A 16637-nucleotide genomic window follows, 5' to 3' on the forward strand; every position below is an offset into this window, starting at 1 on the left:
AATTGTATGGGGGGTTGTTTTGATGCAATGGTTTCAGAAAAAAAGGCATTTTCATTACTGTTACCACTTCTCTTCAACTGTGCAGTCTTTCCTGGAAGAATTCAAACTGATATTCTATTAAGAACAATTAGAACTAACACTGCCTGTCATCATAAACAATGCATTTATTTTATTTTATATATTTTTTTAAGATATGACAAGGCTTTTTTTTATCTTTTAGTTCTAGAAGTTCACTAGTACAAAACAAAAGGTCAAAGTGATTTGATTTTAATGTATGGTTGTTCTCCTGTATTTTTAAGGACATCTCATTTATGTGGTGGCAAGTGATACTTGTACCTTTGCTGAAATTCCTCTACTTGTGTTATAAAAATAATTTGCATCTTATGTTTCCACTTTCTCTACCTTTTTATTTGAGAGGACTCAAAGTGGCAGCAGGGTCAAGCTGACTTCTGTTCCACTTCTTTCTGCCTCCTTTCTTTTTCCTTCTGGATTCAGCCATATGAAAACAAAGAAATTGCCTCCCCCCTTCTCGCTACTTGAAACAGAAAATCACTATTTAATGTTAGCAAAATAAACAGCAGCCTGGCTTGTCTTTCTTACTCTTGCCACTGCCTAGTACTATGTCTGCTAGTAGGATGTTTGGGACTGTAACACAGAGTAGGGATATCAAAAGAATGTTGGACAGTGCTGTAAGCTCTTATCTCCAGACTTATTAATTACTGCTCCGGTGTTAGTCTTATTTTATCCATTAGTAAGCTACCTTCTAGGCTATGAGCTTTTCTGGAGAAGACTACTGGATACAGTCCATGCTTAAACCAACATAATAAATCCTACAATCTAGTTGAAGCTTCTAGAAATCAGTGCAAAACAAACTGAAGTAGCACAAACTATCTGCCAACTGTCCTAGGATGACACACATTAAAAAGGGAGCCTAATAAACACCAGTTATGAATATATATTCATATATGCTGTGAATGTGCATATTTTTATGTGCATATGAACTGAAAATATATTCAACTCAGTTTCGTCACTGAGGCTGATCTTTTAATTTACCTGCTGATGCAGCAAGTGCATCATTTAATGCATCATTTAATCCTGTCTGAATCTAAGAAGAGATTGGACTGTGCACTTAGTCACATGGTCTGAACTTTTGGGTAGACCTGTGCGGTGTCAAGAGTTGGACTTGATGATCCTTAAGGGTCCCTTCCAACTCAGGATATTCTATGATTCTATGATAAATGCAGGTGCATTTAATTCACCTGACTAGATGCAAAGGAAAAAATGTTACAGGAAAGTAAACCCCCATGGCTGAAGAAGAATATATAATAGCCAAGGAGAACAGACTACTGATCACATGAGAGGAAACCATCTTAAGTCCTATTCAGGGGACTTAACAGCAACAAACCCCAACAACTGTAGGTGAACCTGGAAAGCTAGAAGTCGTCCTGTTTCCCTGAACTTTGGGTTACGTTAACGCAGTTCATGACTGCATGATTGCAACCCAGTCACTTCATGAGCAAGGCCATGTCAGGAAGGAAGGTAACTGACATTCCCTGTAAGAACAGTGAAGCAAAAACAAGCCTTTTGTAAAAATTCCTGATTCACTCTCTGATACCCAAGACAGATCTTAAAGGGTGCTCAGAAAGACCAAAAACGTCTGATTTCAGAAGAAAAATCCTTGAAATTCACAGCAATCTGTAAGCCAAGGCGGCAACTGCCACAGAGTATCAGTGATGCTTTGACTGCCAAAATTATCTCTGAGCAGTTTTGTATCTCACAAAGGGTCGATACATAACTATGAAAAAATATCTAGTTTATTTTACGTAACAACTACAGCAATTTGGAAATCACGTAATGAAGGCCAAGCAAATAACAGAAAAGACTATTGCACAGCATTAACAATTCATAAGTTTAAAATAATTTGAGTACTGATTAATCTGAAGCCTTTTTTGTGTGTTAAACTCAGAGCTGTCTTCATCAGTCTCAAGATGATCAATACAGCAAGCAAAGCATTTATCCTTGTTTAAAGCCCATTCACTAACAATTTATATTTACAGTTCCACAATTATTAAGTCCATTTTTAAAAATACATTTCTTAACTACAGTATGTAGTTTTAACTTAACCAGACTAAGCAGGTTTCAAAAGTATCCATTTTTCAGTACATTTATTTTAGGCAGAACTTTTTCATTTAAACTGTCCCATATGGAAGCCTCTAAACACTTGGAAATCTTTTTCTGCTAGAAAATACGAGCTGAGAGCAGCCAATCAGCAGCATTTTCATGCATCTTAAAGAGCTGTGTTCCTATGATTCAGCAAGGAAAAAAAAAGCACTACTATGCTAACAGAACTCACTACAGACAGATACACAACCTAAACTTAAATTTCCTAAGGTTGAGAATAGCTTTTTACAGTTAAGAGTGTGTTCCTTTAATTATCAAAGTGTACTGTGTTATTACTGTCCTCACAGCTGCCTTTTTGCCAGAACTGTTTACCTTGTTCATCCAAATTTTCCAGTTACTTTATTTCTACCTAAAAGAAATTATTCTTAATGTTTTTTGAGCCATCATCAAACCTTTGGAGGCTTTTATGTCAAAAAATTAAGACCATCCTAAGACTGGGGGTTATTTTAAATTATGCCAGCATGAAACTTCAGACTGGCACAAAAGCAGTCTTCACTGAGGACCAGAGCCTTTGAACACTTGAACAAAAGGCAGTATCACTTTTTTTTTTTAAACAAGGAAGAAAAATAAGCTTTTTGTATGTATACATATTTTTTAATTGAGGGTGCGTACATATTTTTTAATTGAGGGTGCGTACATATTTTTTAATTGAGGGGAAAAAATGAGAAAACAATGTCCTTGGGGTTTTACTTCATATTCTTCATGCTTGGCATCAACAACATTCTTACTCCAAAATATCTTCTAAAACGGCACTCAGAATAATTCTTATACTTACATTAATAACATTCATTCTTCTGGTTTGCCATGGGATGATTCATCCAGAAGCAATATAGGTTGTTTCAAAAAGTGTTACAACATTATTAGGGCTAAACAATAGGGAAGCAATATAAGATAATGCTACTGGGCTAATACACTACATTAATAAAAGAAAAAAAAAAAACAGATAAAAATACTTTATGTGTTATCTTCCCACTGAAGACAACTACAAAAAGTAGAAAGTCTACCTTATTGTTTTAAATTACACTAAGTCATTTTAAATGATTTTAAATAACACTAAGAATTATGTTCTACCTGGACTTGAGCAAAGCCTTTGATATGGTCCCTCACCACATTCTTCTGCCTAAACTGGGAGAGGTATGGATTTGAAGGATGGACTGTTAGGTGGATAAGAATTGTTTGGCTGGTCACAGACAAAGGGTTGCGGTCAATGGTTCTATGTTTGGGTGGAGTCTGGTCACAAGTGGTATCCCTCAGGGGTCAGTCTCAGGACTGGTGCTCTTCAACATCTTTATCAACGACATAGATGACAGAATTGAGTGCACCCTCAGCAAGTTTGCAGATGACACCAAGCTGAGTGGTGCAGTCAATACAATAGAGGGAAGGGGTGCCATCCAGAGGGACATGGACAGGTTGGAGAAGTGGGCCCATGAGAACCTAATGAGGTTCAACAAGGCCAAGTGCAAGGCGTTGCACATGGGCTGGAGCAATCCTAGGTATTATTTATATAGACTGGGAGAAGAACTTGAGAGCAGCCCTGTGGAGAAGTACTCGGGGGTCCTGATGGATGAGAAGCTGGATATGAGCTGGCAGTGCGTGCTTGCAGCCCAGAAGGCCAACTATGTCCTGGGCTGCATTAAAAAAGGGGTGACCAGCAGGGAGAGGGAGGTGATTGTCCCCCTCTACTCTGCTCTTTTGAGACCCCACCTGGAATGTGGGGTTCATGGTGTCCACCATGCAGTCCTGGGGCCCCCAACACAAGAAGGATGTGAAGCTCTTGGGACAGGTCCAGAGGAGAGCCACTAAGATGATCAGAGGGCTGGAGCACCTCTCCTATGCAGAAAGGTTAAGGGAACTGGGATTGTTCAGCCTGGAGAAGAGAAGGCTCTGGGGAGACCTCATTGCGGCCTTCCAGTACTTGAAGGGAGCGTATGAACAGAAGGGGGAACGCCCATTCACATGTGTTGGTAGTGATAGGACAAGGGGGAATAGTTTTAAACTAAGACAGGGGAGATTTAGGTTGGAAATTAAGAAAAAGTTTTTCACTCAGAGGGTGGTGAGTCACTGGAATGGGTTGCCCAGACAGGTTGTGGATGTCCTGTCCCTAGAGGCATTTAAGGCCAGGCTTGATGCAACTCTGGGCAGCTTGCTCTAGTGGTTATCAACCCTGCCCAGAGCAGGAAGGTTGAAACTAGATGGTCTTTAAGGTCCCTTTCAACCCAGGCCATTCTGTATGATTCAATATGATTCCATATATGTTCTGGCCCTACAGAGGTTCTCATAAACATACAATAGAAAGTTAATACACATTCCTGTCCTGATTTTTCTTTTTTACTCAGCAAGCTTTTCTTCCAAATATCACACCACTCTATTGAAATACCAGCATTCCTACACTTAATCCATGTTAAACACTGCTGACCTAAACTGACATTTTGGGAAAAGAAAGGAGTCTAGTCTTCCTGTCAAGGTGCAGACTGAGCTTTCCTGTTAACATCTACACACCATAAAACTTCTGAATAGGAAACAAAGGAACAATTCCCTCAAAGTCTTGGAAAGGAGTTCGCATTGGCAAGAAAACCTGCCACAGCCCTCCAAGAGATCTTGAAGAACACAGAGACAAGAATATAGTTCATTTGGCTAACATACTCAACTACGCAACTTAAGCCAATTCCTACTTTAAATTATGGTGTCTCTTTCAATTGAAACATGGCATGCCATACTGCCAAGAACCTGTGAGCATCCATTTCTTGGAGTGCAGAATGCACACTGTGTGCATTCTCAAGGAGGCGGCCTTGGAGAGAGGATCTGTCACTCCAGTGAATAGCTGAAAACAACTGCGTCAGAAATAAATAGATCAGCTGTGTGGGACACTGCATATCGTGGCAAATGACTAGTTTGGGGAAGTGTATCAACCATGGAATAAGAAATATGCCAGACAAAATATTAACCCATGAAATTGAAGATCCAATACTTCTAATTCTTCACAAGCAAGAAGGTTAGGGTCTGAAAACCTCCAAGCACTAAAATCAGATGAGAAACGGACTGCTGGATTTCTTACATGCAGAGTGGTACCCTGATAATGCTGCCCACTCTGATACTTTTCTGGCAAGCTACCTTCAACAGACTTAATTGCACCTGCCATCATATGTACAAGTCTACAATCCCTCCCATCCCTACTGTGGGCAGGAAGAGATCTTGAATAATAATTCCTAGCTCTAGGAGATACAATCACCCCGTAGGGCATTGCTATTGCTAATGTACATACCTGCTTCAACTGCCTTCCCTGGACAATGATTTTGCATTTCCAGTGCCATCAAAATGTATTTCCTACAGTGTGGTGGGCACTTAAATTACTGAAAATCTTTTTTTCCTGGATGGGTCATTGCACTCAAACAGAGCATCTGGGAAGCAATCAATTTCTTAAATAAGAAATATCTCCATAATGTATGTAATGAAAAGCCAAGCATACACCCAATTCAAGAGATATCTCCATAAAAGAAGTCGAGCAACATGGTTTAATTTTCTTTTAATAAGTTTTAGGTTTAATTTTCTTAGCTTTAAGCCAGACTCACCTCCACTTCCCTTTGGAACTGGGGAGGGGAGGAAAAATGTCTTTTAAAGTAACATCATTAGGGAAAAAGGATCTCTGGAATGCAATAACTCGTTTTAAGTAAATCAACTTCTAGCAATCTCAGCCTATGCTCAGCATAATTTCCACCTGCACTGACAGTTCTATCTGGTCACACAAGCTTAAAGAGAAGAATCTGCACCGAAGGATTGTTTCAGCTGCGGGTCACTGAGATGACCTGTAAGAACTTTGTTAAAAATAAAAAAATAAAAAAGCAACACAGATACGGGAACTGCTGTGGCTTCTTCCTCTAAGGCTGAAATGTAAATTCTAGATATGTATATATACATGTACTTGCACACTCACATGCACAGAGTCAGAGACAACTTAAGTAAGCAGGACCTGCATGTGGCAGAATGGCGAAGCAAGCATTAGAGTCCTGAAATACCTGAAGCCAGTGCTTAGGAGGGAAAGGTGAGCCAACAACATCCCCACTGTTTACAGGCTCGTAATGCAGTAGTGAGCAGGATTCAGGGCTGCACTATGTGGTAGAGCCCTACTGAATCAGCAAGAGCAGACAACTGCTAGAACCACAGATTGCCAACAAAGAAGGTAATTTGGGGGCTGAAAAAAAAAAATCTTAGGTGTGCCTTTAGATGCTTGTAAAGCAGACCCAGACAGAAAGTGGATACAAAAGAGATCAGGTTTGTTCACATGCAACAAGAACCAGGAAGTCTCAAGATAAGCACAATAAGATGCTCTAACTGGACTCCTTGAAGCCCACGGTTACCTGTGGAGTGAAGCTCTCTAAACCCAGTGCTTTTGTCTGGTAAAGACCATGTGCTTCTGGACACCTGCCTTGTTCATGTGCATTTATCTAGCAACCAATTCTGACTCCTGTCAGACAGGGTAGTAGGCTATACATAGACCTCTAATCTAAACTAGGTCCGCTGTTCATATGAATAAAGTTAGAGGAAACTCTTTACTTCTGGAAGATAACTTGACTTAGAAATAAAAATGGCACCTCCACTAATGCTTTTTGATAGGCTAGAAGATGCAGGATTCGTAAATACTATTCAGAAGGGTAAGGCCCTCTAAATGCAGACATTTAACATTTCTATCTGCTAGCAAGCTGGTTACTAGACAAAAGTAGTTTCAGCACTGAACTGAAGACCAGAAGGCACATTTCTACCTTCTAGACATTTCGTGAAGAATATTGAAGTCGAAAGGAGAAGGTATAAAGCAAGGAACAACCCAAATGCTCTATTTTTGGCATGCTTAAATGTTGTCCTTATTCCATGCTTTTTTTCTTCTCCATTTTATTATCTTTAAAAGATTGGCAATATAGGAAAGGGAGGAAAACCAACATTTTTTTAATTAACTCTATCCATCAAATTTCTAGATAAAGTGATTAACCAGTTAAGTGTTTATTCTCATCTTATTTCCCTTTCCCTGTTCTCTTACATTCAGGATTTTATTGAAAAGGTTTTTCACAAGTCCAAATGTAAAAGCAATTCCTCATTAAACATCTATACTTAATATTAGGCAATATCAGTTATACTTATATTATATTGAAACAGGAATCCGAAGTGTTCAGTTCTGGTACTACATCTTGCATGTAAAAACAAACAAACCAACCATGCTTTAACTTACAGGAGGTACACAACAAAAAATACTAATAGTTATTTCCAAGAGACAGGTTCCTTTATGAAATCTTTTAAGTGGTGCTTCATGATTCACTGAGTTGTAAGCACGAGTTGTACTACAGCACCGTTCATCCCACCCTATGGGAATCTTTTCAATATATCAGGAAGTCTGAAGATCACATAAGAGATGCAATAAATTGTCAAAACTTGAGCTATATCTTATTGACAAGCAAATGCATAAGGCAGCTGGTTTGGCATGCATACCTTAGTTCAATTTTTTTCTTTGCTTTGGAGTTCATATAAGAGGATGTTTCATGAATAGTCTCTGGAAAAAAATGACTCAAAAAATCCCTTAATAAAAAAATCAATTTTTCATAAAATGCCATACCTGAAGTATGGTATACTTCCACTTAATTATGTATTTTTCTGAATGTGTACATGAACCATCAAAAAAGCTATTACTTTTTTTTAGAGCAGTAAACAGTTGCTTGTTAGATTCTGCCCCTCCTCACTATAAAAAAGGAAAAAGAAAAAAAAAGAAGGGGGGAGGATGTCCACATTCAACAGTTACAATTAGTCAGCATCATCATTACCCTGCTTTGAAGTCTACCATGCAAAAAAATCTGGCAAGTGTTTTGGCCTTCTTTTTTGTCTTCTACAACCAATTTCACATTACTTTTGACAGTTTAAGGAGTAAGAGAAGTCACTGAGCTGCACTACATACCTCTGTTGAGGTACACAATTGATGGCTTGCCCTTTCTAGCCATGTGAAATGGTGTAGGCCTTAGAGCAAAAATCTCACCTACACAGAGCTACTCCAGAAATTGACAATACATTCATTTATATATTAAGTCATGTGTGGATTCCATCAAAGAAGCACCCATATACTCATTTTACCAACACAATTACCACCTCCAGATGTTAGTTTCATTTATCAGAGGCCTCTATAAGCTAAATGTACATCCAAAATGCCAGACAGACATGCACACACCTTTACATACAACTAATTACATAAAAGATGGTCCCTTACTGTTTCCAGCTCTGCAAAGAATACTGCAGTCATGAATTAAACATCACCTCCCAAAGTTCCATTCTGTACTCTCTCTTAGCAAGGTTTCTGGGAACACCTATTAGGGACTTGAATAGGTTTACATTACCTCCAACCTTAGGCCCACCAGCCGAACCCGGCTTTCTTGTACTGTTGGAAGGATTTCCTGGCTTTTTAGGTGCAGGAACCTTAAAGGCTGAAGCAGCTGATGATGGCCTATTTCCATCCACCGACTCGTCATCATCAAAGCTTTTGTCTGGAAAAGGATACATTAAATAAGAATAAAACCATTAGAATGAAGGTATATTTATTTGCTGATCTGCTATTTTGTTTCACAATTCACAGAGATTCACAAAATGCATAAATAAAAAAAGGATTTATCACTTCGTCCTCTGTCTGTGACCTGGGAATAAAATGACAATGGTAAATAACATTTTCTACACAGCAGTGCTTATAAAACATTCTTTTGCCTCCTTAATTAACCACTCTAAAATTGCATGCAGAAAATGAATCCTACACATTCATTCCCACAAAGGGAAAATATCTTTGCACAGATTGATTTTTTTGCCCATTTCTGAATATTTTCCCCAAAGGACAGCCCTTAATATGATTTTTATCATTGCAGTCTACTGCTTCTCCCTTTTCTCCCTTTTACTCACGCATGCATTTTTCTGCTGCACATCCTCCCACAATGTGTCTACCAGCACTCCCTGCCTCCTTCCTTCCACACTGATTTTTCAACTTACAATCGCAGATCCGCTTGCAAATCAGCCGCCTCATTCCTCTGATAGCTCTTAAATCCCCTTGATCTAGGACAGACCCAGCACTTCACATGGCCGCAACGCAGTGAATTCTCAACCCTAAGCGAAGATGTAATGGGAACCTGCTCGCAAACACCCTACATCCTCCGCTGAGGTTTGTGCCGGCATCTTTCTCTGCCTTCCCTGCACTAGGTGCCGGCAGAACCAATGGGCTGCGAGGTGACATCATCGGCAAGGAGAAGGTGGGAATCCTTCCTGCAAATAAATGCGTTCCCACACGCTGTGTCCGCCACAATTGCCATCCTGCGTTCAAGCCATCAGACTGCCTGCCCACTGCACTTCGGGGTTTGTGCTCCTCTCTCCTATGAGCACAGTTTTGTTAACATCTAAGCGAGGAAGGGATTAATCTCTAGTCGCTACGTAAAGCAGCCTCAGTGCCTCAGAAAACAAAACCTGCAGCAGAACACAACCATTTATCAACCCACTTAGTGGAGGAAGGATTTGTCTAAGCATCGACATGGAAAATATTCTCATAGTAACTAAAATGGGCCATGCTGAGCCCCAGCTGCACTACAGTAATAGAAGATCAATTTAGCACATTGCCTTCTCTAAAACCTGTCACGTCTAAAAAAATAAAATTAATTGCAAACCCTTGTTATCTCTGGAAGGGAGACTATTTACCCATTGCTTATCCAGAGCTTGTTTCCAGCAAATTATCAACTATATTTAATAATAAAGCCTCCCAAAGGGAAGCAGCTTTCATTAAAATGGTAAAGCAAGGCTCTTCCCCTCTCTGCAGCATTCGCAACAAAACCTAACGTTAGAACAACCCACATTTAACATGTCAGAGATCACTGGTCCTGTAGTGAAGGCATTTTCCTAGCACTAGCAAAAAACTGTGTACTGCACTAAAAAAATCTTGATGATTGAAGAAACAGCAAAAAAAAAAAAAAGGCACAAGAAACCTCTGGACACACAGTGACAGCTTGCATGGCGATCATCCCGCCCTCTCCTCTCTCACAAACACCAGCTTGTGAGAGAAGCTCCCCATGCTCACTGGGGCGCAGATCTGCCAGGTATGGGGCCATGGCATCACCCCCTGGCCCCACATTGCTGTGGGAGCAGCATGGGGCTGCACAGCCCTAGGGCTGGGGAGGCAGATGCATTCCCATCCCTGCTACTTGTGCTCCCAGCAGCACAAAAAGAGCCAGGCGTCACGGTTTTGAACAGGGAACGCCACCAAACCGATGCCAGGTTGAATGTAATAAGTGTCATACTGTAATAGGGACGCAAATGATGATTGTTAAAGTCTAGGATGCCTGCAACGCTACAGGTAATTTTAGAACAGCATTAGGTAATATCTTGCAAACTTTTAAGCAGCCTGAACAGACTGACACATCAATATGCTATTGTAAAAACCGACCAAATGTAAATACTAAAATAAAGCAACAAAAACATTTTTGATTTTTACCATTCAAAATGAAACACGCTACATTTCATGCTACAAAACTGCACAACAATGCAGCACTGATATGCAAATGTCACACAAAAGGCCTTTGAAAAAAAAAATGAATTTATTTACAGCACGACGTTAAAAATATGAAGTGAGCATTTAAGCAAAATCTCCTAATCAAAAGAAACCACCCAAAACAAACAAACAAACAACAAAACACCTAACAACAGAAACTGAACAACCCCAAACAACGCTGTACTCTGGGAAGCAAACATTCCTAGTTACTGACATGTTGGATAATTAGGGGCCCATATATTAAACAATGCTCTGGATAATATAGTCATATTTCTAAACCTCAAAGACTTGTTTTATACACCAAACATTGTTAACACTGGATTAAAAAAACTACCTATGAAATAGTTTTACACTTATTCTGTCCGCAGAAAAACAGAATCACAGAATTTCTAGGTTGGAAGAGACCTCAACATCATCGAGTCCAACCTCTGACCCAACACTAACAGTCCCCACTAAACCATATCCCTAAGCTCTACATCTAAACATCTTTTAAAGACTTCCAGGGATGGTGACTCCACCACCTCCCTGGGCAGCCTGTTCCAATGCCTCACAACCCTTTCAGTAAAGAAGTTCTTCCTAACATCCAACCTAAAACTCCCCTGGCACAACTTAAGCCCATTCCCCCTCGTCCTGTCACCAGGCACGTGGGAGAACAGACCAATCCCCACCTCTCTACATCCTCCTTTAAGGTACCTGTAGAGAGCAATAAGGTCGCCCTTGAGCCTCCTCTTCTCCAGGCTGAACAAGCCCAGCTCCCTCAGCTGCTCCTCGTAGGACTTGTTCTCCAGGCCCCTCACCAGCTTCATCGCCCTTCTCTGGACCCGCTCAAGCACCTCAATGTCCTTCTTGTAGCGAGGGGCCCAAAACTGAACACAGTACTCGAGGTGCGGCCTCACCAGAGCTGAGTATGGGGGACGATCACCTCCCTAGCCCTGCTTGTCACACTCTTTCTGATGCAAGCCAGGATGCCGTTGGCCTTCTTGGCCACCTGAGCATACTGCTGGCTCATATTCAGCCGACTATCAACCAGTACTTCCAGGTCCTTCTCTGCCTGGCAGCTCTCCAACCACTCATCTCCCAGCCTGTAGCGCTGCTTGGGTTTATTGTGCCCCAGGTGCAGGACCCGGCACTTGGCCTTGTTGAACTTCATGCAGTTAACCTCAGCCCATCAGTCCAGCCTATCCAGATCCTCCTGCAGAGCCTTCCTACCCTCAAGCAGATCGACACACACTCCTAACTTGGTGTCATCTGCAAACTTACTGAGGGTGCACTCAATGCCCTCGTCCAGATCATCAATAAAGATATTAAAGAGGACCGGCCCCAGCACCGAGCCCTGGGGAATGCCACTAGTGACTGGCCTCCAACTGGACTTGACTCCATTCACCACGACTCTTTGGGCCTGGCTATCCAGCCAGTTTCTAACCCAACGAAGCGTGCGCCAGTCCAAGTCAAGAGCAGCCAGTTTCTTGAGGAGAATGCTGTGGGAGACGGTGTCAAAAGTCTTGCTGAAGTCAAGGTAGACCACATCCACAGCCTTTCCCTCGTCCACCCAGCGCATCACTTTGTCATAGAAGGAGATCAGGTTTGTCAAGCAGGATCTGCCTTCCATAAACCCTTGCTGACTGGGCCTGATCTCCTGCTTGCCCTACAAGTGCTGTATGATGACTCAAGAGGATCTGCTCCATGAGCTTCCCTGGTACTGAGGTCAAACTGACAGGCCTGTAGTTTCCTGGGTCTGCCCTCCGGCCCTTCTTGTAGATGGGCGTCATGTTTGCTAGCCACCAGTCAACTGGGACCTCCCCTGATAGCCAGGACTGCTGATAAATGATGGATAGGGGCTTGGCCAGCTCCTCTGCCAGTTCTCTCAGTACCCTTGGGTGGATCCCATCTGGCCCCATCGACTTGTGCACATCCTAGTGCCATACCAGGTCACCAACCAATTCTTTGTGGATAGTGAGGGCCACATCCTGCTCTCCATCCCCTTCCACCAGCTCAGGATACTGGGTATCCAGAGAACAACCGGTATTGCCGCTAAAGACTGAGGCAAAGAAGGCATTAAGCACCTTAGCCTTTTCCCCATCTCTTGTAATTAAGTTTCCCCCCAAAACCTAGCCTTTAAAAAGCCATTTTTTACATTTCTTTTTTCCCCACGCCTTCAAATGCAAAAGGATTTTTTGAATCATAGAATTCACCTTGACCACTGATACATAGACATTCTTAACTGGCCTTTTTCATGATTTATGTTAAAAAAAAAAAGAAAAGAAGTACAGTCACCACAAGTTACAGCACATTATCGTCTTAATTCTAAGTTTTAAGGCTAAAGTAGTAAGTGTTGAGGTGTATTTTTTTTTTTTAATAAAGAAAAACAGGAAAATTTTGTACCATCTTTCACAGAAACCTGAAGTTTTTCTCCACCTGTTTAGGCCGTCACAGCTTTATTTCCCTAGGCTTTATTAACAGCGTAATACCAATTTATCTTTAGAAACACTTCCTTTTCAGAAAGACCCCTAGAAGTATTTGTGAATACCTGAAACCTGCAATCTTCCATGAAGACGTGCTTTCCATGCGTTCTCACTTGAGTGCCATGACACTAGTTTGCCTCTTTCACAAAAGCACTTCCACATAGCCCAGTGCCCAGACCTCTGGCTCAAGGTACAACTGTTAATCCGCAGGGCAGAAGCAAGGTGTGGGTCTACAAAAGCCAGCAGAACTGAGACAATTTACTACATGCCCCCAGTTAGCTCCCGTAAGAGGGCTGAAGCTCCTCACTCCCCGTGTGCAGCATGATGATGGTTGTACTGACAGCACCCAACTATGACTGTAACAGTAGTTTTGTTTAGTCTGCAAATGAAGTTATTTTCTCCAATGGAAGCCATAAAAGACTAAATATAATTGAAAGTTTCAAATCAAGTCCATCTGAAGGATGCAAACATGTTTTCAATCTAGAATGACTTTGATAAAAACAACTAAAAGCAATTTAAAATGTATTAAGATAATTTACTAGGCCAAACACTTTCAGCATATCTAATTGAACATTTGCAAATATACCTGACAGCTGAAAGGACATTCTCCTAGCAGCATTTATTGCTAGCAATGTACAAAACATGTGAAAGGAAGAACACAACAGAAGAGACCACATCTCAGTTAAATCTCCTAAGACTGTGCTTGTACTCAGTACCTTCATTCTAAATCTCAATGGATAGTAAGGGTATTGGTGCTAAATACTTCCCCACAGAAAGCCTGGAATCTAGCATTGCCAAAAGCTCCTGAAGAAACCTAGAGAGCACCAAAGGTTCTCACTCTGGTACAACTTTGCTTCCAGATGAAGAACTTCCAACTAGAAAAGTACCAAAAAAGGTTGTTATATTCATAAAGCTAGCAACACAAGTTCCAGCATTACAAGTTTTCTCCTCTATAGTAATGAGAGCTCTGCAAAGTTGGCATGTGTTGTACAAGGGCTCCGTAGCAAGTGAACAGGTATCCAGGAGTTCAGGCAGATTTCTACAAAATGTTTCAGAAGAGTCAATAGAGTGTTTCTAGTAAAACAAACAAACCAACCAACCTGACCAACGGATTAGGCTCTAGAGTTTGGTAAATTGTAAATTTGATAAAGTTATTTGAAGATTAAATCCAGACACAGCTGTTCTACTAGAAACAGAAACCAGATTTGTGAACCACAGCAAAGGTTCAAATACTAAAATTCTTAAGTAATGCACTATGCAATTTGAATTAAAAGTAACTAAAAGATAAAGGATATCTTTCTGTCTTGTAGCACTACCTTCGGTGGCCAGATTATACATATGTATTACCTTTTTTAAAAATTATTCAGACATGTCAAAGGATAAGTGGCTCAGCTGGAAGTTGCAGAGCATTTTAAAAGGCACTACCTGCCTAAGTTTAGGCAGCTGAAGCACGCCCAAGATGCTTTAGACCAAACATAAAGGCAGAATTCCCAGTCATTATCCCTGTGCCAATGAAGGTAAAAGAAAGAAAAAAAAAACACCAAACAACAGCAAAATAAACAATAAAGCACAGAAAATAAAACAAATAAAGAAACACTACGTATTGCAACCAATTCTGAAGCCAAATTCACTTAACGTGCTGCTTTTTTCAGGCAGTTCTAGTGGACTACAGCATCTTAAAATAATGAAAAAACACAAGCACAGGAAACCCCAAACAGTAACAGGAACGGGGCAAACGAATCAGCTAAATGTATCACAATTTTTTAATTGGATCAACAGCATAATGTTCCCCTAACTTTCCAGTAAGATTGCAAGGTGGAGCATGGCTCTACCACCCTCCACTGATCACTACAGCACAGTGAAATAGGTCCATGCCAGATGTGCCTTGAAACAAACAAAACAAAAAAAGAAAAACATAATACCAAGAATCTAAACGAATGCGGCAAGAGAAGAGGGGAAAACTGCAAAGAAACTAGACCTGAGAGAGACATTCAGAAAATAAATGTTTAGGGATGGCAATGGCACTTGCCACAACAATTATTCCCATTTCTTAAAGCCTAAGAATTATACTATAATTATATAATAATATACATTATTATATAATAATAATTTATTAATTAATAAGCGAATTAATAACTATTTTAAAATATAATTAATAATTATAATAAATGCATTATTATACTTATATTATTATAATTATAATTATTTTATTGTATATTATATATTGATATTGTAATAATTATATAAGAATTATACTATAATTATACTAATAATTTATCCATTTCCCTCAATAGTTTCATGAAAGATTATCTTCAGAGAAGACTTAATTCAGTGAAAATATAAAATATTCCAATAGTATTTTCCTCACCCCAAATAAAAGCGAGTCTTACACTCCATAAACTCTACTGTCTGTCTGAAAGACATGATTTAGAAGACAAAGTTTCAAACAAAGCTGCAAAAAGCCAAAACAAGCAGCTGAGCTTTTTTGCCCATCCAAGCCAAGCTTTGTCCCAGTCTCTAGTTCTGAAATATCTTCCTCAAACTGAAGTAATTTTCTCATTTTAATCATTAGCTACTACAATTAAGGGAAGGATTTTGCAAATCTGGATCTATCTTTTACATTTGCAGCACCTGTAAAATGATTTCCACTGTCCAGTTGCATTTGCAGAACTATTTCCTTTAGTCAGTTTTAAATTATTTACCTTCCAATTGGGCTTTCCTTTGTTACGCATTTCCCAAATGTTACTCCATAGTGATGATGCATTCAGTATTTCCGTACTTTGAAAGTCAACAGCTTTATTCACAGCTTTCCTCAGGTGCATTGAATAGTCTCCTAAATCAACACCTGGCAGTCTATGGCCTACCAGTAACTAAAGAATGATTTAGTCAGTAAAGGGAAGAGGGAGGGGGAAGAAAAGGACAGCCAGGATTTGTAGAATTCATGACAAGGCACCATCTACAGCAGGATTCACAATTAAACATGAAGTACATACTTAGTTCCATTTTTCCTCAACATTTCTAGGATGCTGTTGCTTAAAGGCCACACTACACTCAGTGCTAACATATTAACATAGTGTTGTGGGAATAACAATCAAAAAAATAAGCGTAGAAAGAAGAGAGACATTATTTGTAGAGGAAATGACAAATAGGTAATTTCTGATAATTTCTAATAAATCAGCATAGGTTGATTCGGTACCTGTATCACAGTAACTGATGGGAGTACTCCTCTGCTCCAGCACAAAGTAAAATTTTAAACACCTGTACTGAGGTGGGTACCCTTCTATGAAATCTTGGAAGGAAAATGAGAGAGGCAGGAACGTCTGAAACAATCAAGACCTGTGGCAAATGAATATGAATACTCCCATATAAAGTCTCTCTGCCCAGACAGTGATTGTAATGAAACTGGGTAGTTCACTTAAAATAGTAATAGCCAAAAAGAAATAAAA

General features: G+C 40.1%; 1 protein-coding gene across 50 annotated transcripts in view; it reads right to left on the reverse strand.

Moving 5' to 3' along the window:
* The window catches only part of CLASP2 (cytoplasmic linker associated protein 2), a 138647-nt gene that overhangs the window by 87139 nt on the left and 34871 nt on the right, over positions 1-16637 (reverse strand). For 44 of the 50 annotated variants that reach the window (XM_068670576.1, XM_068670605.1, XM_068670604.1 and 41 more), the window contains one exon: positions 8550-8696. In XM_068670576.1, coding sequence (XP_068526677.1) covers positions 8550-8696 — 147 coding nt within the window. Of the gene's footprint in view, positions 1-8549; positions 8697-9186; positions 9371-16637 lie in introns of those variants that run through there. The other 6 variants (XM_068670623.1, XM_068670622.1, XM_068670617.1 and 3 more) reach the window with 5 other exon arrangements.

This window comes from Anas acuta, chromosome 2 (assembly GCF_963932015.1).
Source record: "Anas acuta chromosome 2, bAnaAcu1.1, whole genome shotgun sequence".
In the NCBI taxonomy this organism is placed as follows: domain Eukaryota; kingdom Metazoa; phylum Chordata; class Aves; order Anseriformes; family Anatidae; genus Anas; species Anas acuta.